Source organism: Oncorhynchus clarkii, chromosome 3 (genome assembly GCF_045791955.1).
Source record: "Oncorhynchus clarkii lewisi isolate Uvic-CL-2024 chromosome 3, UVic_Ocla_1.0, whole genome shotgun sequence".
NCBI classification, from domain to species: domain Eukaryota; kingdom Metazoa; phylum Chordata; class Actinopteri; order Salmoniformes; family Salmonidae; genus Oncorhynchus; species Oncorhynchus clarkii.
Genome location: NC_092149.1, coordinates 51,582,620 through 51,605,068, shown reverse-complemented (window position 1 = coordinate 51,605,068; position 22,449 = coordinate 51,582,620). Strand labels below are relative to the sequence as shown.

Here is a 22,449-nt window from a genome sequence, read left to right as displayed (position 1 = left end):
CTTTCTCACACACACACACACAGTCTTACTGTTACCTTGCACCAGAGGTGTGGACTCAAGTCACATGACTTGGACTCGCGTTTGACTCAAGTCACAAATTTGACAACTTGAGACGGACTTCAAGACTCGGGACTTGACTTTTACTTCAGACTGATGACTTGAAATTATCTGGCCAGGTTTGTAAGGTTTTGTCACTCATTTATGGCACAGTCTCCAGGGATTACTCTCCAAGCAACCAGTGAGAGTAGCCAGTTGCACTTGCAAAAAAAAATAAAAAGTGCAAAGGGCACACTCTGCCCTTTGATTGGACCAGCAAACTGTCAATCAACACCGGTTCGGGTGAGCTAGCGCAGTGATACAGTTCCAGTCAAAAATTTGGACACATCTACTCATTCCAGGGTTTTTCTTTATTTTTTATATTTTCTTCATTGTAGAATAATAGTGAAGACATCAAAACTATGACATAACATATGGAATCATGTAGTAACCAAAAAAGTGTTAAACAAATCAAAATATATTTTATATTTGAGATTCTTCAAAGTAGCCACCCTTTGCCTTGATGACAGCTTTGCGCACACTTGGCATTCTCTCAACCAGCTTCATGAGATAGTCACCTGGAATGCATTTCAATTAACAGGTGTGCCTTATTAAAAGTTAATTTGTGGAATTGCTTCCCCCCTTAATTCATTTGAGCCAATCAGTTGTGTAAGTGAGGATTGGTATACAGAAAGCCCTATTTGGTAAAAGACCAAGCCCATATTATGCCAAGAACAGCTCAAATAAGCAAAGGGAAACAGTCCATCATTACTTCAAGACATGAAGGTCAGTCAATCTGGAACATTTCAAGAACTTTGAAAGTTTCTTCAAGTGCAGTCGCAAACACCATCAAGTACTATGATGGAACTGGCTCTCATGAGGACCGCCACAAGAAGGGAAGAACCAGAGTTACCTCTGCTGCAGATGATACGTTCATTAGAGTTACCCACCTCAGAAATTGCAGCCCAAATAAATTCTTCAGAGTTCAAGTAACAGACACATCTCAACATCAACTGTTCAGAGGAGGCTGCGTGAACCAGGCCTTCATGGTCGAATTGCTGCAATGAAACCACTATTAAAGGTCACCAATTAAACACAAGCAATAGACATTATGGGCTATTTTACCAAGAAGGAGAGGGATGGAGTGCTGCATCAGATGACCTGGCCTCCACAATCACCCACTCAATCTTATTGAGATGGTTTGGGATGAGTTGGACCGCTGTGAAGGAAAAGCAGCCAACAAGTGCTGAGCATATGTGGGAACTCCTTCAAGACTGTTGGAAAAGCATTCCAGATGAAGCTGGTTGAGAGAATGCCAAGAGTGTGCAAAGCTGTCATCAAGGCAAAGGGAGGCTACTTTGAAGAATCTCAAATATAAAATATATTTTGATTTAACACTTTTTTTGATTACTACATGAGTGTCTTCACTATTTTTCTACAATGTAAAAAATAAAGAAAAACCTTTGAGTAGGTGTGTCCAAACTTTTGCCTATTTCATCTGTTATCTAGTATAGGCCTATGTTATTGCACCAAATTATTGTCTCAAAAACATTTTTATCTGTGCATAAGTACAAAAAAGTTGCACATCTTGACTGTTGACCAATGATTAATCATCAGCATTGGCGCTCGAACGCAGGCTCACATCCAGATTAGTGACCAGAAAGCACTTGTATCATTTTCTATAAATATTAGTATGTTTACATTGTTGATTATTGATAGGCTTGCCTTATGACTAAAGATGGTTGTAGCATCGCACTGCCTTCAATATTATGGGATGAAAATGGAACATTCTGGCAAATTTAATGACAGTATCTGTGAGAAAGAAGAGGGCTACACAGTTGGCGAAGAGCGGCAGGGTAGCCTAGTGGTTAGAGCGTTGGACTAGTAACCGGAAGGTTGCAAGTTCAAACCCCCGAGCTGACACGGTACAAATCTGTCGTTCTGCTCCTGAACAGGCAGTTAACCCACTGTTCCTAGGCCGTCATTGAAAATAAGAATTTGTTCTTAACGGACTTGCCTAGTTAAATAAAGGTAAAATAAAAAAATTAGGCGGCCATCCAAAGTGATATCGCGTGGTGCAGATAGACCATGCTTTCCATCCGATCCTGCAACCTCTGCTGCTTGCAGGTAGGCAGTATGATTCTGCTTGCTCTGGACTCCAGGGAAGTGACTTGATATTGGCTGCTAACATGTAGGTGTAAAACTGCTGTTTATTTCTGTATCTTAAGTTCTGAAACTGCATCGCCGTTTTAGGGCTGTAAATGACTGGCTATATTTGTGCGCTCGTGTTCGCAAGCTTTGAACCACTCCTTTTTGGGGGGGTCGCTAACGAATCAGTTTTCTGATTTGCTGTACAGCGCAAACGTCAAATTGTATGGAGAAAGGATTGTCGTAAATAAATATGCAGCTCCAAAATAGTTCGGTGATCAAGAATAATAACTGTTTACTTTGCAAACTCACCGGCAATGGGACATCAAGCAACAATTACTGGCATAGGCATACTGGTCTTTTGGTATGTCAACATTTCTTGAAATGGATAATTCAGTTATGAAGCTTGCATTTGGAAATTGTTGTTAAAATGAATTATTACATAACCAAATATATATTGTAGACAAAATAATGACGAGGGCCGTCCACTAGCCTCAATAAATAGACAGAAAGATTTGTAGTTGAACAAGTCATTGCACGTATATATATATTTTTTACTTGAGACTTGACTTGCTCTTAGAACGCAGGACTTGGACTTGACTCATCTTGAGACTCAGATCTTGTGACTTGCTTGGTGGCTCGAAAAATAGTGACTTGAACCCACCTCGCAAACACACACACACACACACACACATTGTTACTGTTACCATTCTCACACACACACGTTGTTATCAATGGGCTACTGTCTGGCACATGATTTGATAGTCATGCAACTGTTCAAAAGCAAACCTTTTTGTTTTCTGACTATTCATTTTCTCTCTTTGGTCGTCTTAGGTCCGAGAAAGATTCCTCAAAGAATCTGCATTCGAAGACGTGACTCTGGAGTCTGAGAGGAAAAGGATATTCAAAGACTTCATGCATGTCTTGGAGGTAAGACTCATTTAACTCTGGTAACCTCTGTGGGGGGGGGGGGGGGGAGGATTACCCCGACAATGTCAGTGGTTGCATCTCAAATGGCACCCTATTCCCTATATTGTGCACTACTTTTGACCAGGGCCCATAGTAGTGCACTATATACAGATGGGGGTGCCATTTGGGACAGAACCAGTGTCACGACATACAGTACTCAAACCTGGCTGCTGTCTCTTCTCACAGCACGAGTGCCAGCATCATCACTCCAAGACCAAGAAACACTCAAAGAAGTCCAAGAAGCACCACAGGAAGCGCTCCCGCTCTCGATCGGTTAGTACTATGCCCCGACACTGCACAAACCAAGACCCCTCTGCGCCCTTTGTAGTGTGCGTACCAAATGGCACCCTATTCCCTAGATGGTGCACTGCTTTTGACCAGAAACCCTATAGTTTATAGGAAATAGGGTGCCATTTGGGATTTTGCCTTCAATTGTATCAGCATGGCACCTCACTAGACAAACCCTCCTACTACTCCCACTTCTCTTCTCTCTGCAGGGCTCAGAGTCTGAAGGCGAAGACGATTATCACACCAAGAAGAAGAAGCGCTCACAGTCCAAGTCCCCGTCCGAGCGCTCCTCCAGTGGGGAATCTGGTCAGTGGTTTTCCTATGTATAATTCCTTTTGTTTATTCTTTTATCATTCCAATTAAAAACTTGAATGATAATTGCGATATAAGGATCAGGTATGATGAAAAAGTATATGCTGATAGGAATTTATTGTACCTATAACCTTGACTATCAAATAAAAATAATCACAAATGAAGGAATATTGTGTGGCGGCCAGTTTCTGACATCCCTCTCCATTCGGTCAACAGATAGAAGTTATAAGAAGTCCAAGAAGCACAAGAAGAAGGGGAAGAAGAGGCGTCACAAGTCGGTAGGTTCTCAGGACGGAACTACATTTTCGAGGGGAATGTTTGGCCCACTCTGGAAAGATTGTGAAGCCAAATGGCGGAACGGCGCGCTTATTCTTGTGACCCTGTCTTTCAGCAATCTCCTGAATCCGAAGGCGAGCGGAAAGAGAAGGGAGGAAGAGAGAGGGACGGCAAGCGGGAGAAGGACCAGGAGAAAGAGAAAGAGAACGACAAGTCCCGGGGGAAGAGTCGCTCCGAATCCAAGCAGAAGTCACCTAAAAGGAAATCTACCAAGGAGGAGGTAAAACGTCCCATTCCGGTCACGAAACCCAGCCATGCATCTGGGATTTGAATGCTTTAAAAGAAAGAAATACTCCACGCCAGTTACACAGCAGTTGTATCCAAGCATTTTGTCTCATCCTAGTCCCGGTGAGGTGTTTACTATTCTATTTCCTAGTGCAGGGGTCTCCGGTTACATTCAGCCTTGGGCAGATGGTCGGGGTGACGGAAGATAGATGTTCACAGCAAATTGACCGCAAGAATCCCAAACAGATATAGTATTTGACAAAATCGAAGTCATTTCAAACTTTGATTACATTGGGATACGATCACATATGCCTTTATGCGTGGGAATAAATAGGAACAGATTTTTCCTACATTTAAAATCACTTCCTGGTGATTTTAGTCTTCTGTCCAACAACAAAAATGATTTTAAGTGACTGCGCTTCTGGATTTGCTGCAACCCAACTTGCTGTGTCTATTGATACGGAGATTTCTGTGCATGTGCAGGATTCTTTCTTCTTTTTTTTACGGAGCTGCTGCCCACTATTTTGTCTATGTAGCTTCTGCTCAGTGCTTCCACTGCCGCTTCCCCCTTAACATGGAGGGGGAAACTTCATGTTCTGCTCTAAAGAGTAAAGATATGGATCGACATGTTTGAACAGTGCATTCCATACCTCGAGCGATTTTAATGTTATTTTTTTCTGGAGGGGCGGTAGGCAGCCTTCAGCCTTCATGTTATACACAAAAGACATGATCAACATTTTGGTACAAACTTTGTCGTCTAACAGTATATTTGGGCAAGTATATCAAACACAAGCAAGATACATACAGGAAGTCAATAGTGATTCTTTATTCATTATCGTTGCAAACATTGGCTAGCTCTCTTTTTTTCCCCCCAGCTACTCTCGCTACTTTGTGGCAGCATATCTATGAAGATGATCACCACAAATAGTAGGAAGTCTAAAGCAGTAATTGACAAATGAAGTAAGGATTAATAGCGCTTGGTCAGACATGCTCAGGTTGCCTAGAATGTTCTTTTTACAGGAACTCGTAGTAGCTGTGATATGTTAGCAACTATAAAGATTAACCTACATCACACAAAATGCTGATTGTTTATTTTGTTGCTCCAATGCAATATCTGTTACAACAGACACAGAAGGTTGTATACTTTAAAGACTTCAATAAATATTTTGAAGAATGTTTGTTGAAATCGCCGCGTTTCAATTATTATAATTTTTCCCGGCTGTTTAGAAATATGGGCAGGGGCCTCCCAAGTGGCACAGCTGTCTAAGGCACTGCAGTGCTTGAGGCGTCACTACAGACCCAGGTTCGATCCCGGGCTGTATCACAACCGGCCGTGATCGGGAGTCCCAGAGGGCGGCGCACAATTGGCCCAGCGTCGTCCAGGTTATGGGAGGGTTTTGAGGCTGACATCTGTCGTCAGGTGAACAGTGTTTTCTTCTGACACATTGGTGCGGCTGGCTTCCGGGCGAAGCGTGGTCTGGCGTGGTCTTTCCTAGGACGCATGACTCGACCTTCGCCTCCCGAGCCTGTTGGGGAGTTGCAGCGATGAGAAGATTTGAAATTGGGGGTAAAAATAATAATATGAGGCAAAGTGGGTAGATCATGCAGAGGTTTCTGGCGGGGTGCGGCAGGGGCAAGAACTCTATTGGCAGCCGCAGCCTTTTTGTTTTGGGCTCAGAACTTTGGGGGGGGGGATAAAATCATCTTTGGCCCACTTGTTTGGGAACCCTGTCCTAGTGCATCCCAAATGTCACTTGACTACTTTTGACTAGAGCCATATGTATGGGTTACATCCTGGGCAAGACTAGTGCATTACATAGGGAAAAGGGTACCATTTGAGAAGCATACCTAGTAAAACTCCTGGAAGTAGTGCTGAGCTATTAGTGCTTTTAGAGGTCGGTTTGATATTTCATTTTTTTAAATGACCACGGATTTAGACATCAAATCAAATGTATTTATATAGCCCTTCTTAGATCAGCTGATATCTCAAAGTGCTGTACAGAAACCCAGCCTAAAACCCCAAACAGCAAGCAATGCAGGTGTAGAAGCACGAAATGCTGATTTGTTTTTTTGCTCCATTGCAATGTGTAGGGACTTCGTCCTGCTTGTGCAACTGTAATATCCGTTACAACAGACACAAGGTTGTGTACTTTATAGACTTCAATACATATTTTGGAGAATGTTTGTTCAAATCGCAACGTTTCTAAAACATTTTTTTTATGTACTATATGTGCGTTGAATGCTGTAACAGAATAAATAAGGCATACTGTTGACTGCTGAATACCAACCGTCAATCCCGTAGATCATGTGATTGCGCGTTCCCAACGAAGCGGCATTAAAATAATTGAACCGATGTCGGTCCGTTAGTTGTTTAAAAATCCCAAAATAACTGTTATTTCGGTTAATCGCTCAGCACTATCTAGAAATCACCAGTGTTGTCGGGGAAATGTGGGTTTTGATGTTTTGTCTTTGTTGTGTAGGGTGGCTGGGACACTTCAGGCAGCGAGCTGAGTGAAGGAGAGCTGGAGAAGAGGAGGAGGACTCTACTGGAACAGCTGGATGCTCCTTGATCCTGTTTTTCCTCATGCTTCCTTTCATCCACCATAGATTCCCCCCGGTGCTTATTTTTCAGCGTAATGCCACACATGCTTGGACTTAAGGTTATACAATTCCGGTAACTTTCCCAAACTTCACAGGTTTTTCCCAGAAATCCCAGTTAGAAGATTTGCTTAATTCCTGCCAACATCCTGCCAAAGTTACCAGAATGTTTCAACCCTTTTTGGACTGTGTGTGAACTATTCCCCTTGTGTTTTGTATAATGGGAATGAACCCGCCACCCTGGCACTAGAATGCTTGGTAAATATTTGCTCTGTTTTCTTACGTTATTGGAAGTGGTCACAGGCTGAGTTGAGTGACTACTTTGATATCAGGTCAACTGTGTGGACATTTAGTGACACACTTCAGAAATGTGTTACCTTTTTTATAATGTTTTCTCGCTAGCTATTTTATTTGTTTTGTAGTTGTTTGATATCGAAATGGATTCAAAGAGCATCTTAATGCCATGCTCTTTACTGTGACTGCTTTGCAGTTCTCAGTACAATTCTTACCTGAGTCACAAATGGCACTGTATTTATTCCCTTTATAGTGCACTACTTTTGACTAGGGCCCTCAAAGTAAAAAAATTAATAAAAGTTTAGTTTAGGAAATCTGACAATATCCAGCAAATAAAAAGAGATGTGATTGTGTCTCAGTGTAATCAAGGTTTGACATTATTTTCAAATACATTTTTGTGCTTACTTTTCTGTGCTCAATTTGCAGTGTACAAATTGTAATGATTTTCCGGACCTCCGACCATCCGCTCCGACAAAAAAATCGCCCCGCAGCTGAATCTCGTTGCATACCGCTGCTTTGAACTGATGTAGAACTCTTTGGCAAAGGTCCACGTCTAGACTGAAGTAAATGTCTCTCTGAAACAAGACTCTTTAAAATACATTTTTTATGGTATTTTTAGGATTGGTTCGCTAGATTTTCACGAGAGGAATTGTGAAAGTCCTCGTTGCATGATCTATAAATGTAATAAAATACAGTTGACATGAATTTGTTTGTCTTCATGTACCATCACCAGCAGCCACCATAGATCGGAGCTCATTATTTTCTTTACATATGACCTCTCTGTTATGAGTGCCTCTTGTCCACTAGGCTTAGTAGCCTTGTATCCGTTTCCTGTGGATCATTGCAATGCTAGGCAGGCTGAAGGTAATAATTGCTACTGTAAGAGTGAGTGCCCGAGACAACGTGGCTCAGGACAATCTAGATTAAGCTCCAATAACATCCCCAGGGCTGTGGCACGGTGGCCGAAGACCGGCAGAAGTGGCAAATCCAAACCTTTGTTGCTGCCCGATGCCCCAAGCCCGCCAGACGGGCGAGTAATGATTTCCACAGTTTACATACACGGAGATGACAAGACCGACTTCTCCTGTTGTTTTCATATCAATGAGCATGCATAGAAAACCAGAGTGAATCTGAACAGCTGTCTGCCAAAATTAATTGAAATAAAGATGCACACAATAGTGTAAATAGTTTATTTGATCATGTCCAGAACTCGGTCTACCTTTAACTAAATGTTATTTAAAAGTATTTTGTAATAAGCACACAATGCCTAAAATACATTTCTGAAGAAAAAACTAAAACATGCCACGATTATCCAGTCTAATGAGTGAAGCTGATGAGTGGTCAACAGTTCACATAGGAAGTATAGAGATGAGTGGTTTGTTGCACATGCTAACGTGGACAATTATAGTCCCAGGACCACAGAAAGCTTCTCTGAACGTCGATGGGTTATGGCCCAAATGACTCCCTATATAGGGCACTACTTTTGATATTTTTTGACCAAGGCCCATAGGGTCAAAAGTAGTAACCTAGATAGGGAATAGAGTGCCATTTGGAACATACATTAATATAATGCCTCTTTACTCAGGCAAGTGTGACGCCAGGGCATTCTGCTTCACACAATAGATCCGTTGTGTTAAAGTGAACCCAGATTTGTTTTTTTCCCCCCGGCTTAATTCAATATACAAAATGGACAAACCTATAAGTTAAAATAACATTCAAATTGTGTATCACAGGGTGATGCACATTTTGTTTTAAACAATATGTACAATAGTAACCTTATAGTAATGAGTGTATTAAGAAGTAAAAAACAATGCAACAATTTTTGTAGCAAAATATCTGTACATTTACAAAACTTTTTTTTGTTGTTGTGTACTTTTTGTTTGTTCTGACATTTTTTTTAATATAACTTGCTAAACACAAAAAAAAAATGACTGTTTGCTCACGTCAAAGTGGGTCATGAGCAAAACTGAATGGATACCGTTTACAGTGGTTAAATACTATACATCAAATGTACAATAATAGTGAGTGGACAGTTGCCTAGAGATTCATTAGCCGATTGCAGGTTTTCAGAGTAAAAAAATAAACTTGGAATCCAGTTTCCATGACAAGCTCCTCAAGTAGCCTAAAGTACCTTCCTTGTAGCCACTACACTTGACTGGAAGTGTATCTGCTGATAAGTCTTTGTTTTAGCACCTTTCCTATTCAATTGTGGCTCTAGCTCTGGTCCGGGGAGTCGTTCGGGTGTGCTCTCGCGGTCGTTCGACCGAACGACTCCCTGAACCAGAGCTATTGTGGCTCAAGAGCCCCGCCATCCACTTAACAGCATTGCATTTGAATGGCACTTGAGGTCTACATGAGCAGACAATGTACAGTACCAGTCAAAAGTTTGGACACAACTACTTATTCAAGGATTTTTTTCTTTAGTTTTACTATTTTCTACATTGTGGAATAATAGTGAAGACATTAAAACTATGAAATAACACAGAATCATGTTGTAACCAACAAAGTGTTAAATAAATCAAAATATATTTGAGATTCTTCAAAGTAGTGACCCTTTGCCTTGACGACAGCTTTGCTCACTCTTGGCATTCTCTCAACCAGCTTCATGAGGTAGTCACCTGGAATGCATTTCAATTAACAGGTGTACCTTGTTAATTTGTTGAATTTCTTTCCATCTTAATGTGTTTCAGCCAATCAGCTGTGCTGTGACAAGGTAGGGGTGGTATACAGAAGATAGCCCTATTTGGTAAAAGACCAAGGCCATATTATGGCAAGAACAGTTCAAATAAGCAAAGAAAAACAACAGTCCACCATTACTTTAAGACAGGAAGGTGCTATGATGAAACTGGATCTCATGAGGACCGCCACAGGAAAGGAAGACCAGGAGTTACCTCTGCTGCAGAGGATAAGTTCATTAGAGTTACCAGCCTCAAAAATTGCAGCCCAAATAAATGCTTCACAGAGTTCAAGTAACACACACATCTCAACATCAACTGTTCAGAGGAGACAGTGTGAATCAGGTCTCCATGGTCAAATTGCTGCAGAAGGAGACTTGCTTGGGCCAAGAAACACAAGCAAAGGACATTAGACCAGTGGAAATCTATCCTTTGGACTGATAAGTCAACATTTTGGAATTTTGGTTCCAACCGCCGTGTCTTTGTGAGATGCAGAGTAAGTGAACGGATGATCTCAGCATGTGTGGTTCCCACCGTGAAGCATGGAGGAGGTGTGATGGTTTGGGGATGCTTTGCTGGTGACACTGTCTGTGATTTATTTAGAATTCAAGGCACACTTAACCAGCATGGCTTCCATAGCGTTCTGCAGCGATTCACCATTCCCATCTTGCGCTTAGTGGGACTATCCATTGGTTTTCAACAGGACAATGACCCAAAACACACCTCCAGGCTGTGTAAGGGCTATTTGACCAAGGAAAGTGATGGGGTGTTGCATCAGATGACCTGGCCTCCACAATCACCCGACCTCAACCCAATTGAGATGGTTTGGGATGAGTTGGACCGCAGAGTGAAGGAAAAGCAGCCAACAAGTGCTCAGCATATGTGGGAACTCCTTCAAGACTGTTGGAAAAGCATTCCAGGTGAAGCTGAAGAGAATGCCAAGAGTGTGCAAAGCTGTCATCAAGGCAAAGGGTGTCTACTTTGAAGAATATATTTTTATCTGTTTTAACACTTTTTTGGGATACTACATGATTCCATATGTATTATTTCATAGTTTTGATACCTTCACTATTATTCTACAATGTAGAAAATAGTCAATAAATACAGAAACTCTTGATTGAGTAGGTGTGTCCAAACCTTTGACTGGTACTGTAGTTCTCTCTAGATAGAGCTAATAATTCACGACTTGGTCCACTAACCATGTTAACACCGATGAATGAGATGTTAATACCGTAATATAGAGGCCTAGCTATACACAATTCACATTAGCCTGGTCTCATTTCGAGAGAGTCACACCTCTCTGAGTTATATTATTTCCGATACGATTTCTCGAACTGTGGTCACACGTTGGGTGTACAGAAGTCTACCTGATACTTGCTTAAGTACTTTCATTGAGCATATTAGTTTTGGATCACTGCTTCATAGTATTTAATCTAAGGCTTGTCCCCTTTAATAAGGCCATTAGCCCTTTAGCAACGATGGAAAAGCTAATGCGTCTTTTAAGTGCCACTCGAGCACATTGTTGGAATTCCAAGAGCAATGGCAGTAGCACCAGGAATGTAATAAGATACTTGCAATTGAATATCATATTCATCACCTGTGGCGGAATACTTTGACGCCTAACGCCTCGAACACGCCTGCAGTGTCATTCGCAAAATGGTACGCGGCCTCATCTGTATATGTGCGCAACAGAAGTTCCACATTCACCTTTCTGCTACCGTTTCTGTCAAGCCGTCTACGCATAGAATGTGATGCGTACGTTTGGTTGGTCCGACGTACGCACCGACACTCGAGCGCACTGCAACTGCCAATGCCACGCGGGAAAGGCAAACGCAGCGCCTCCATTGGAAATGCATGTGCTTCTGGTGTACCAAAACGCAATGACCGCTGGGAGGTGTGATCGAGGCATAACGGGAACCGTGTCACATGTACATTCTACACATCTTTCGGGAAAAATCTCTTCCAGGAATTCCCCCTACGGAGGTTCGAGTCCAGTTTTACACATCAAAGGAAATTACAGTTAAAGCCAGGTCAAGTTGCATTGCTTGAAGTAATGAAAAAATAAACTGATCACATAAAAAGTACGTTTCAGGCACTTGGCTTGTCTAAGGTTCCCTATGACTGACCTTTCAGACCCATCCATCTCTCTTTCCTTCAGTCCTTCTATTTCTCTTTCAGTCCATCCATTTCTCTTTCAGTCCAGAGTGAGAGGCTGTTACATCACCCCCTCCCCCCTTCACCTCTCTCTGAGCACATGCACTGTTCCCTCGTCACATGACAACTTCAGTGTTGTTGACCGGCCGCAAGTTTTGGTCGTCAAAGCGCCTTCTGACGCTCCTCCTCACCGCGTCGGCTCTCCTGTAAGGCTGATTTCGAAGATCTGGGATGGAGGGAGGAAGGGGGGGGGGGGGGTGGATAAAAGAAGTGTCAGTCATGCCAGGGCCTTCAGATGAGGCTGTTTGTTGGCAGCCAATCAGGCAAAGCAGCTTGAGTTGTAAAGAAACATTCCCCTTCAGTTCACTCCTCTAAAAGGAAGACGAAAACAGTCCCACAGAAAATACCTTATTGATTTGACATTTTTCATATTTACTAGTCCTTCTGTCACTGTCGATTAAAAACCACAAGCTATGGACAAGTGCCCCCCAATATAAGCCTTTCCCCCCGCAAAAAAAGATGTAACATTTTCTCATGTTAAACAATCAGGGGAAAAAAGGGGAACGTAAATCATTTCCCATAAAGGGCATTTTACACTGAATTTGCATTCTTTGATTTTAGACATGCAACATTTGTCTATAACCTTATTAGGAAATGGAAGGTGAACAGAAAAGGAGAGAGGGGGGACCAACACAGTCTAGTATGAAGTAGAGAAAGCCCTCAGTGGTAGGTAACTCAAGGGGAGGTAAAAAAGAGATGCTTGCCAGGTCTGGGACACATCCACCACCACAGGGGTGCTATTGGAGGAATTCCTTACCCTCGAGTGGACATTGGGAAATTTAGTAATATTATTCTTCTTTAGGGCTGGATGGATGAAGAGAAGACAAAATGGAGGTTAAAGAAGCAGGGTGACCAGAGGGGTGTTTTCACAGTGGAGGAGCGCTGAGCGAGCAAAGCGGCCAATGGGGAGGGGGGGTGGGCAGAGGTCATTGGACAGGATAGGGCAAGACTAAGGTGTTAGAGGGGTAGAGCTTATATGCTGTTAATTGACACTGCAGGCACAAAGGATGAGTAAAATCAAAGCGTTTTATTTTTCTCTCTGAGAACACCCAGGCTGCTTTCCAGAGTGACTACCAGCATGAGCAAATAGTGCCAACCATCACATTTTACACGAAGACTTAGTTATCACAAACCAAACACAAGTGTTTTTTCAACATACACGAAAAAGTTATATTTTGAATAAAAAGCAGACCAAAGAACGGCATGCATTCAGCCAGATACATGGGCATGGGACGTGAACTCAACTGTAATTTATGAAACATTTAGAAATACTGAGGCCTGTCCCTTTTAAATGGCTCAACAGCAATTCAGGACATGTATCTGGCTGTGTGTTAGTTGCACACAACGGAAATGAATGTGACATCCATAAGACCCGAGAACGCGTGTCAGAAATGAATCATTCATGCTTCGTGCAATACGTTAGAAAGGTGACCAGACAAACCACCAGAGAGTCATGTGATACGAATATGATCCAGCACCAAAGAGTTTGAGCCGAGCACAAGGCAAGGGAAACTGGAGATCTGGTCCAGGGGCGTTTACATATAACTTACAAGGCTCAGAATCAGCCACAAATAACGCCCTAGACCAGAGCTAGGGGGAACAGGGAACGGGGTATTGTGGGTTTGAAGCGGGAGAAAGCCAGAGGCATGCAGGAACCCAACCAACAGCACAGTAATACATGAACACAACACTCTGTTTTCATGATGGACAGATGAACACAACACTCTATTTAAATGATGGACAGATGAACACAACACTCTGTTTTCATGAGGCACAAATGAACACAACACTCTGTTTTCATGATTGACAGATGAACACAACACTCTGTTTTCATGATGGACAGATGAACACAACACTCTGTTTTCATGATGGACAGATGAACACAACACTCTGTTTTCATGATGGACAGATGAACACACAAGCAAGGTATAATGCCACAGCCATTTTAAAATAAGTCAAGGCTATCAATACATCAAAATTGACAATTGATGAATTACTATATAATTATAGGCAAAAAAATACTCTGCTATGCTGATTACAATACTGACTAGTATACGATATATACTGAAGCAGAAGTTTTACTATATAGTAGAACTACTAGCACTAATACTAGTCAGCATAACATGTAGGAGTGTAAACTTCTTGGATGATGGCCAGTGAGAGCCGTTTCGGTCTAGGACGCACTTCCTCCTTTTTAACAGCAGATGGCACTTGCCTTAATGTCCCATTGACATGTACTCTGTAACGCTGCTGTATTCCTTGTACTGTATAGAGTGAGACGTGGTAGATTTCTTACCCATCTACCCATCTCACTCTCCTCAGGGCAAATGTCAATAGCCTGGCTGACTGCTAGGAGCATTTCTGTGACATTATGGTTTGCTATGGTTGGTGACACAAATGGATGAGGTTGAATAACGGGGATGACTCGTTTCATGCAGGGTAACGGAGGGGACATCGGAGACTCCTCCCACAAACCGCTTCCTCCCCATGCTAGAAGGGGCGGAGGTGGTAACGCCGACACACCACACACACGCGCACACACACAACTGACAGGGATAACACAGAGTGAGAGGGAACACAACACGCTGTGAGAGTACGGAGAAGAAGGACAGCACTGTATTTACAGCGACCTTTCAGAGAGAGAGTTCTAAGCTTTAGTAATGGTTCTCCTCATTGTGAACCGGCTCGCAGAAGAACCGAGAGCCCCGTTTGGCTGTGCGGGCGGTAAAGGGCACTGTCTTCAGCACTGCATTGAAACAACAACAACAACAGCCAAGACACAACAGTAAGGAGTAGCACACATCTACAGGGTTTTAGCACAGGTTAGCACACCCTACAAAGCATCAGAAGACTGGAGCAGAGAGACACTAACACATTCTATAGAGGGTTACAGTCTACAATAGGCCTTCAGGGCTGAACTTTCCCAATCCCGCTTGGAGGATTCCTGGACTTCCTGCGTATCCCCTCCTGATTCCGGGAATCTTCCAACTGGGAAAAACCTGGGCCTTTTGGGGAAATGTCCTTGAATTTTGCGCCCCTAGGGCAATTATACTGTATCTTATGGAGCGCCAATGTTAAAATGTTACAAGACAAGCTTTTAGCTTGTCAGCTAGAATACAGTTATGTGTGATTGTTATAGAGAATTAGTGTTAATGGTATTATATATGCCAAACCACACAGAATGTAAATGGCCTACGGTCGTATGTCTTCTCTGTGGAACGGAGGGGTCGTGTATTTTAATAAAGCAGATCAATACATGGGGCTGCATCCCCAAATTGCACCCTATGGCCTATATAGTGCCCCATAGGTCTCTGGTCAAAAGTAGTAGGGAATAAGTTGCCATTAGGGACGTAACCATGGTATCTGGTCCGGGAGACTATACCCTCAGCCCGGCCCGTCTACACCCCTAACTGTCACAAAGCTACGACAGGAGAGCAGACATTACTATCTGCTACAAAGCTACGACAGGAGAGCAGACATTACTATCACAAAGCTACGACGGGATAGCAGACATTACTAACTGCTACAAAGCTACGACAGGATAGCAGACATTACTAACTGCTACAAAGCTACGACGGGATAGCAGACATTACTAACTGCTACAAAGCTACGACAGGATAGAAGACATTACTAACTGCTACAAAGCTACGACGGGATAGCAGACATTACTAACTGCTACAAAGCTACGACAGGATAGAAGACATTACTAACTGCTACAAAGCTACAACGGGATAGCAGACATTACTAACTGCTACAAAGCTACGACAGGATAGAAGACATTACTAATTGCTACAAAGCTACGACGGGATAGCAGAAATTACTAACTGCTACAAAGCTACGACAGGATAGCAGACATTACTAACTGCTACAAAGCTACGACGGGATAGCAGACATTACTAACTGCTACAAAGCTACGACAGGATAGAAGACATTACTAACTGCTACAAAGCTACGACGGGATAGCAGTCATGACTAACTGCTACAAAGCTACGACAGGATAGAAGACATTACTAATTGCTACAAAGCTACGACGGGATAGCAGTCATGACTAACTGCTACAAAGCTACGACAGGATAGCGGATAATGATCCTACGGACATTTGAGCCGGCTCCGAGTGTCTACGTTAGTCTAGCTGGATGGTCAAAGCATGTTTCTACCGTAGGATCAAGGTGTAGTAAAGCCTTTCGGATTGACAGTTCAATCCGTTCCAGAGTTAAAGAGGTACCTGTTAGCGGTTTAGATACCCAGTGTTAATGATCGGATTGGAGCACAGGAGAGGACCTGCATGCAGAGCGCCCGGTGTGTAAGTTTGTGTCTTAACCACGCTAGCCGTACTGGAGCAGGGGGAGAGCTTCTTCTGCACAGGCCTGCCTGCGTGTGTGTAGATGTGTATATCTGTGTGCGCATGAATGTGCGTGTGTACACATGTGTATGCATGTATTTATGTGCACGTATATAAGTAAGGTGTGTGTGATATGTAGAACTGATGGTGATTGGCCCCCCGGTCCTGTTTACCCGTGATGATGTCCTCGATGGCTCCGTCCTTTCCCTCGTAGACGTGGCGGCTGCCCGTATCCTTCACCTGCTTCTTCCTCAGCTCAGCTATCACCTCCTGCTGCTGACTCCTGCCCCGGGTGTTCTTATGGGACGGAGACTGGTGGGAAGACCGCCCCCCCACACACACACACACACACACACACACACACACACACACACACACACACACACACACACACACACACACACACACACACACACACACACACACACACACACACACACACGGAGTCAAATCTCAGGCACCTTGGTTGACTATTCAAATGGCATAACGATGTCCCTGTGGGAATCCTCGACATCGTATTTTACTCCGCTGTACAAGCTGGTCCCTAATGTGTCCACTAGAAAGGTTATACTGTCTATATTATATATACTGTTTATGTTTACTAACTGGTTCTATTGACTGGTTGGTTTACTAACTGGTTCTATTGACTGGTTGGTTTACTAACTGGTTCTATTGACTGGTTGGTTTACTAACTGGTTCTATTGACTGGTTGGTTTACTAACTGGTTCTATTCACTGGTTGGTTTACTAACTGGTTCTATTGACTGGTTGGTTTACTAACTGGTTCTATTGACTGGTTGGTTTACTAACTGGTTCTAATTACTGGTTGGTTTACTAACTGGTTCTATTGACTGGTTGGTTTACTAACTGGTTCTAATTACTGGTTGGTTTACTAACTGGTTCTAATTACTGGTTGGTTTACTAACTGGTTCTATTGACTGGTTGGTTTACTAACTGGTTCTATTGACTGGTTGGTTTACTAACTGGTTCTAATTACTGGTTGGTTTACTAACTGGTTCTATTGACTGGTTGGTTTACTAACTGGTTCTATTGACTGGTTGGTTTACTAACTGGTTCTAATTACTGGTTGGTTTACTAACTGGTTCTATTGACTGGTTGGTTTAATAACAGGTTCTATTTACTGGTTGGTTTACTAACTGGTTCTATTCACTGGTTGGTTTACTAACTGGTTCTATTCACTGGTTGGTTTACTAACTGGTTCTATTGACTGGTTGGTTTACTAACTGGTTCTATTCACTGGTTGGTTTAATAACAGGTTCTATTTACTGGTTGGTTTACTAACTGGTTCTATTCACTGGTTGGTTTACTAACTGGTTCTATTGACTGGTTGGTTTACTAACTGGTTCTATTCACTGGTTGGTTTACTAACTGGTTCTATTCACTGGTTGGTTTACTAACTGGTTCTAATTACTGGTTGGTTTACTAACTGGTTCTAATTACTGGTTGGTTTACTAACTGGTTCTATTGACTGGTTGGTTTACTAACTGGTTCTATTGACTGGTTGGTTTACTAACTGGTTCTATTGACTGGTTGGTTTACTAACTGGTTCTATTGACTGGTTGGTTTACTAACTGGTTCTATTGACTGGTTGGTTTACTAACTGGTTCTAATAACTGGTTGGTTTACTAACTGGTTCTATTGACTGGTTGGTTTAATAACAGGTTCTATTGACTGGTTGGTTTACTAACTGGTTCTATTCACTGGTTGGTTTACTAACTGGTTCTATTCACTGGTTGGTTTACTAACTGGTTCTATTGACTGGTTGGTTTACTAACTGGTTCTATTCACTGGTTGGTTTACTAACTGGTTCTATTCACTGGTTGGTTTACTAACTGGTTCTATTCACTGGTTGTTTTACTAACTGGTTCTATTCACTGGTTGGTTTACTAACTGGTTCTATTCACTGGTTGGTTTACTAACTGGTTCTATTCACTGGTTGGTTTACTAACTGGTTCTATTCACTGGTTGTTTTACTAACTGGTTCTATTCACTGGTTGGTTTACTAACTGGTTCTATTTACTGGTTGGTTTACTAACTGGTTCTATTCAATGGTTGGTTTACTAACTGGTTCTATTGACTGGTTGGTTTACTAACTGGTTCTATTCACGGGTTGGTTTACTAACTGGTTCTATTCACTGGTTGGTTTACTAACTGGTTCTATTGACTGGTTGGTTTACTAACTGGTTATATTTACTGGTTGGTTTACTAACTGGTTCTATTGACTGGTTGGTCTATTGACTGGTTGGTTTACTAACTGGTTCTATTTACTGGTTGGTTTACTAACTGGTTCTATTGACTGGTTATATATTTGCTGATACTGACTTGATGTGACACACTAGGTGTCTGTCTGCAGTACCTAATATAGCTGCCCCACCAGCAGGAGATGATCCTCCCATCATTAGTCCTGGGGGATGAGGGAGAGGGGGAGAAGGGAGGGGGAAGGAGAGCCTACCTTCTGGGAAGAGGGGGAGGAGGGATAAGGGAGGGGGAAGGAGAGCCTACCTTCTGGGAAGAGGGGAAGGAGGGAAGGGGAAGGAGAGCCTACCTTCTGGGAAGAGGGGGAGGAGGGAGAAGGCGAGGGGGAGAAAGGAGGGGGAAGGAGAGCCTACCTAATGGGAAGAGGGGGAGGAGGGAGAAGGAGAGGGGGAGAAGGTGAGGGGGAAGGAGAGCCTACCTTCTGGTCCTCCTGGTCCAGCATGGCCTCCTGCTCCAGAAGCTTCTCCATCATCATCAGCTCTGCTCTCTTCCTTTGCTCGTTGTCCTCCTCCGCTTGCTGACAGAACACGCACGCACACGCACATATTTAGACAGAGGGCTCAAACACACAGCCGTACCAGCGCCCTGCGTAGTGTGTGGGTGTGGGACATGATGGGTGTGTAAGAGAGCAATGCCAGTCTCACCCTGTAGGCCTTGACAAAGCGCACAAACACCGGGAAGAACACGGACGGGGGCGTCGTTTTGGAATTCTCGCCGAAGAATTTGACGGCCTCGTCGAAGGCGTCCTGTCAGAGACAAATAGCACATTTTGCATTTGTTGATCTGTCGATCATAAAGGTAATAGTTTGATCAAACGTATATAAAAAGGGGCAATCTGGGATTGGTAAATGCATTTTTTGACTTTTGGATAAATGGCATATAACCATTGATTCTTGAAGAATATCATGTATAAATGCCTTGTGAGCGTCGCCTTAATTGCACATGACAAATTCAGCGAGGTGAGGTTTACCAGCGCGATCTTGGCTTCGTCCTGCAGCTTTTTCAGCTTGCCCTCGTTGTGTGTGATGAAGTCTTTGAGCATGGTGTTGTGACCGTGCATGCTGTACTCTCTCTTGGTCAGGTCCATTCCCCGCTGGAGCTCCTTCACATCCAGCAGAACGTTCTCTAACGACACTGAGATCACACACACACACACACACACACACACACACACACACACACAAGTACACGCACACACAGATACACGCACGCAGAATTGGATACAGTTTGGAGCGGCGTGCTCCCCATTAAGGAGGGCCATACAGCACATCTCCCTAGAGCAACACACAGCGTGGAGGAGCCCCAACAAGTGCACAACATCATCACCCATTCTCTGAGATGATGGCTGTGGATACAGCGCAGTGGAAATGCCTGCAGACCAAAGATAGGCTACAATCCTGTCCAAATCCATCATTTAGGTGGCATGTCCTAAACAGAGCCCTACTCCCTATTTTAGTGCACGACTTCCGGTCAAAAGTAGTAGCGCTTTATAGGGAACGGGGTGCTATTTGGGACCCACGCTAGGATCTGCTGTAGCATCGTCAGCCATTCATCGCTGCAATCACACGGAGCTGCATGGTGAACCGTACCTGCTGCGGCCTTCTCCACGTAATGCAGTTCGTTGTAGAACAGATTGACCTGCTGGTACTTCTCCTTCACCACGTTGGCTATGTAGTGCAGCAGAGTCATTTTCCGGTCTGTCGACTTGGTGTCCAGTAGCTGGGGGGGGGGGGGGGGGGGGGGTTAAAAAAAAGAAGTGTGAAGACAGTGCTTACGTCCCAAACGGCCCCCTATGGCCTATGTAGTGGACTAGTAGCAATCCTAAAGCACGTCATGCACTAGCAATACATTCGGGAGAAAAAAATCTCCTACCAAATCTAAACTCTGTAGCTTGAAACCGTATACTGCTCCCCGTTTGCTGCTGTTCATGTAGTTTCCGAGCGCCAAGATGATCTGAAGAAAAAGAGCATATTAGAACAACACAGAAGGCAGCCAGGAACAATATTTTCAACACATTGTTCAGCGCAGGATATTTCCGACGCATAGAATTTCTGCAACGAGTCGCTTACCTCGAGAATTTTCTTGAGTTTCTGTGAGGACTTTATTGACACAGATGCTGCGATGACCGCATGGAGTTGCTGTGAAGAACAAGAGAGAAGGAAGTAGAACTAAAGTCAGAGAAGAGGAGGATAAGTCAAACTCAAAAAAAGCCAATCCTCCTCTCCAGTCACCTACAACCTGAACCAAATCCTTATTTTGTGCACTACTTTTGACCAGGGCCCATATGGCTCTGTTCAAAAGGAGTGCACTATGTAAGGAATAGGGTGCCATTTGGGGCACATCCATGGAGTCCCGGCCCTCACCGGCGTCAGCATCTGCACGCTCTCGCAGAAGTTGCCAATGAAGGCCATGATGGTCATCTTCTGCATGAGCCGCTCGATCTTGCTGAAGTGCATCATGAAGCGGTCCTCGTCCGTCAGTGCCTCCACGGGCTTCCTCTCCTTCTCGTACTGACGCATGATCTTCACCTCGCTCTCCGTGGGCAGGAAGCGCATCAGACACTCCACGTAGTCCACCGACAGGGTGCGCAGGTCAAACCTGGTGGGGGGGGTTAACAGTTAATATGCAGACTGGAGACATAGACACACACGCTATGCAGACACAAACTGCCAATAAAGGCTAACAAGCACACACATGCACACCACCGTAACCAAATGGACCCTCGTTTATAAAACTACATATGGAAAAGAAGACAACAAGAAATTGCGTCCCAATTGGCACCCTATTCCCTACATAGTGCACTACTTTTGACCAGCGTTGTGCACTATATAAGTAATAGGGCGCCATTGGGACGTAACCCGAAGAGGCCATTGTGTCTTACAGCTGGATGGCCTTGCAGATCTCCTCAGGGGCCTTTCCAACTTTCCTCAGGGTGATGGCCATGTTTTTGGCCCGGTTGGCGTCCAGCAGTGTCACCTTGTTGGGCCCCTTTTGGATGACCTTGGTCTTGCTCATGATCAAGTCGATGGCCGGGCCCTGGGCTTTCGTCTTGAACATCTCCTCAAACTCATCCACATTCAGGTCCTGAGGTTGAAGACACACATCAAATAAAATACAATTTCAAATCAAATCAAATGTATTTATAAAGCCCTTCTTACTGATGTCACAAAGTGCTGTACAGAAATCCAGCCTAAAACCCCAAACAGCAAGCAATGCAGGCGTAGAAGCACAGTGAGCAGTACAGTGCATCAAGTGAGAAGGTTTGAAGCGTAAGCAACCTGCCCTGTGTTGAGCGGCCTACACGTTGTGTGAAGTGCGGTAGACCATCATAGCTTTAATAGTAGTTCCGAGTGTGAAGTGCATACACGTGGGGGCGAGTGGAGGGTTCCCTACCTCCAGTATCCTCTCGTCGTCGATCTCGTTGAACACAGTGCCGTTGATTTGGTTGGGCTTCAGCGCCACCCAGTTGAACACGGGCAAACGGAACTTGGTCTTGATGGGCTTTTTAATCTTCACGGCTGCACAGCGAAACACAGATCAATTATTCAGTAAAGCACTCCATCCGCCATGTCCATCATCACGCTCACAAACACACAGTGCACGGTCGTGTGACGGAGGGGTAGACAGGGTCGGCATCCCAAATGGCACCCTATTCCCTTTATAGAGCACTAACTGTGACCTGAGCACGAATGGTTCTGGCCAAAAGGTGTGCACTATATAGGGCATAGGCTGCCAT

The 22,449-nt window shown here is 43.7% G+C and overlaps 2 protein-coding genes across 17 annotated transcripts in view; one reads left to right on the top strand and one right to left on the bottom strand.

Annotated features, from left to right (window-relative positions):
* Positions 1-7,911, top strand: part of LOC139397111 (pre-mRNA-processing factor 40 homolog A-like) — a 35,204-nt gene extending 27,293 nt beyond the window's left edge. For all 4 annotated transcript variants that reach the window (XM_071144006.1, XM_071143999.1, XM_071143990.1 and 1 more), the window contains 6 exons: positions 3,019-3,114; positions 3,340-3,426; positions 3,651-3,747; positions 3,970-4,031; positions 4,145-4,309; positions 6,795-7,911. In XM_071144006.1, coding sequence (XP_071000107.1) covers positions 3,019-3,114; positions 3,340-3,426; positions 3,651-3,747; positions 3,970-4,031; positions 4,145-4,309; positions 6,795-6,884 — 597 coding nt within the window. In that variant the 3' untranslated portion in view covers positions 6,885-7,911. The remainder of the gene's footprint in view (positions 1-3,018; positions 3,115-3,339; positions 3,427-3,650; positions 3,748-3,969; positions 4,032-4,144; positions 4,310-6,794) is intronic.
* A 471-nt stretch (positions 7,912-8,382) lies between these two features.
* Positions 8,383-22,449, bottom strand: part of LOC139396991 (formin-like protein 2) — a 90,641-nt gene continuing 76,574 nt past the window's right edge. For 6 of the 13 annotated variants that reach the window (XM_071143939.1, XM_071143940.1, XM_071143941.1 and 3 more), the window contains 11 exons: positions 22,107-22,231; positions 21,595-21,797; positions 21,077-21,311; positions 20,783-20,851; positions 20,586-20,666; positions 20,303-20,432; positions 19,684-19,847; positions 19,358-19,459; positions 19,132-19,230; positions 16,611-16,749; positions 12,294-12,899 (listed from right to left, as the gene is read on the bottom strand). In XM_071143939.1, coding sequence (XP_071000040.1) covers positions 12,733-12,899; positions 16,611-16,749; positions 19,132-19,230; positions 19,358-19,459; positions 19,684-19,847; positions 20,303-20,432; positions 20,586-20,666; positions 20,783-20,851; positions 21,077-21,311; positions 21,595-21,797; positions 22,107-22,231 — 1,514 coding nt within the window. In that variant the 3' untranslated portion in view covers positions 12,294-12,732. Of the gene's footprint in view, positions 12,262-12,293; positions 12,900-14,696; positions 14,842-16,610; positions 16,750-19,131; positions 19,231-19,357; positions 19,460-19,683; positions 19,848-20,302; positions 20,433-20,585; positions 20,667-20,782; positions 20,852-21,076; positions 21,312-21,594; positions 21,798-22,106; positions 22,232-22,449 lie in introns of those variants that run through there. The other 7 variants (XM_071143942.1, XM_071143944.1, XM_071143957.1 and 4 more) reach the window with 4 other exon arrangements.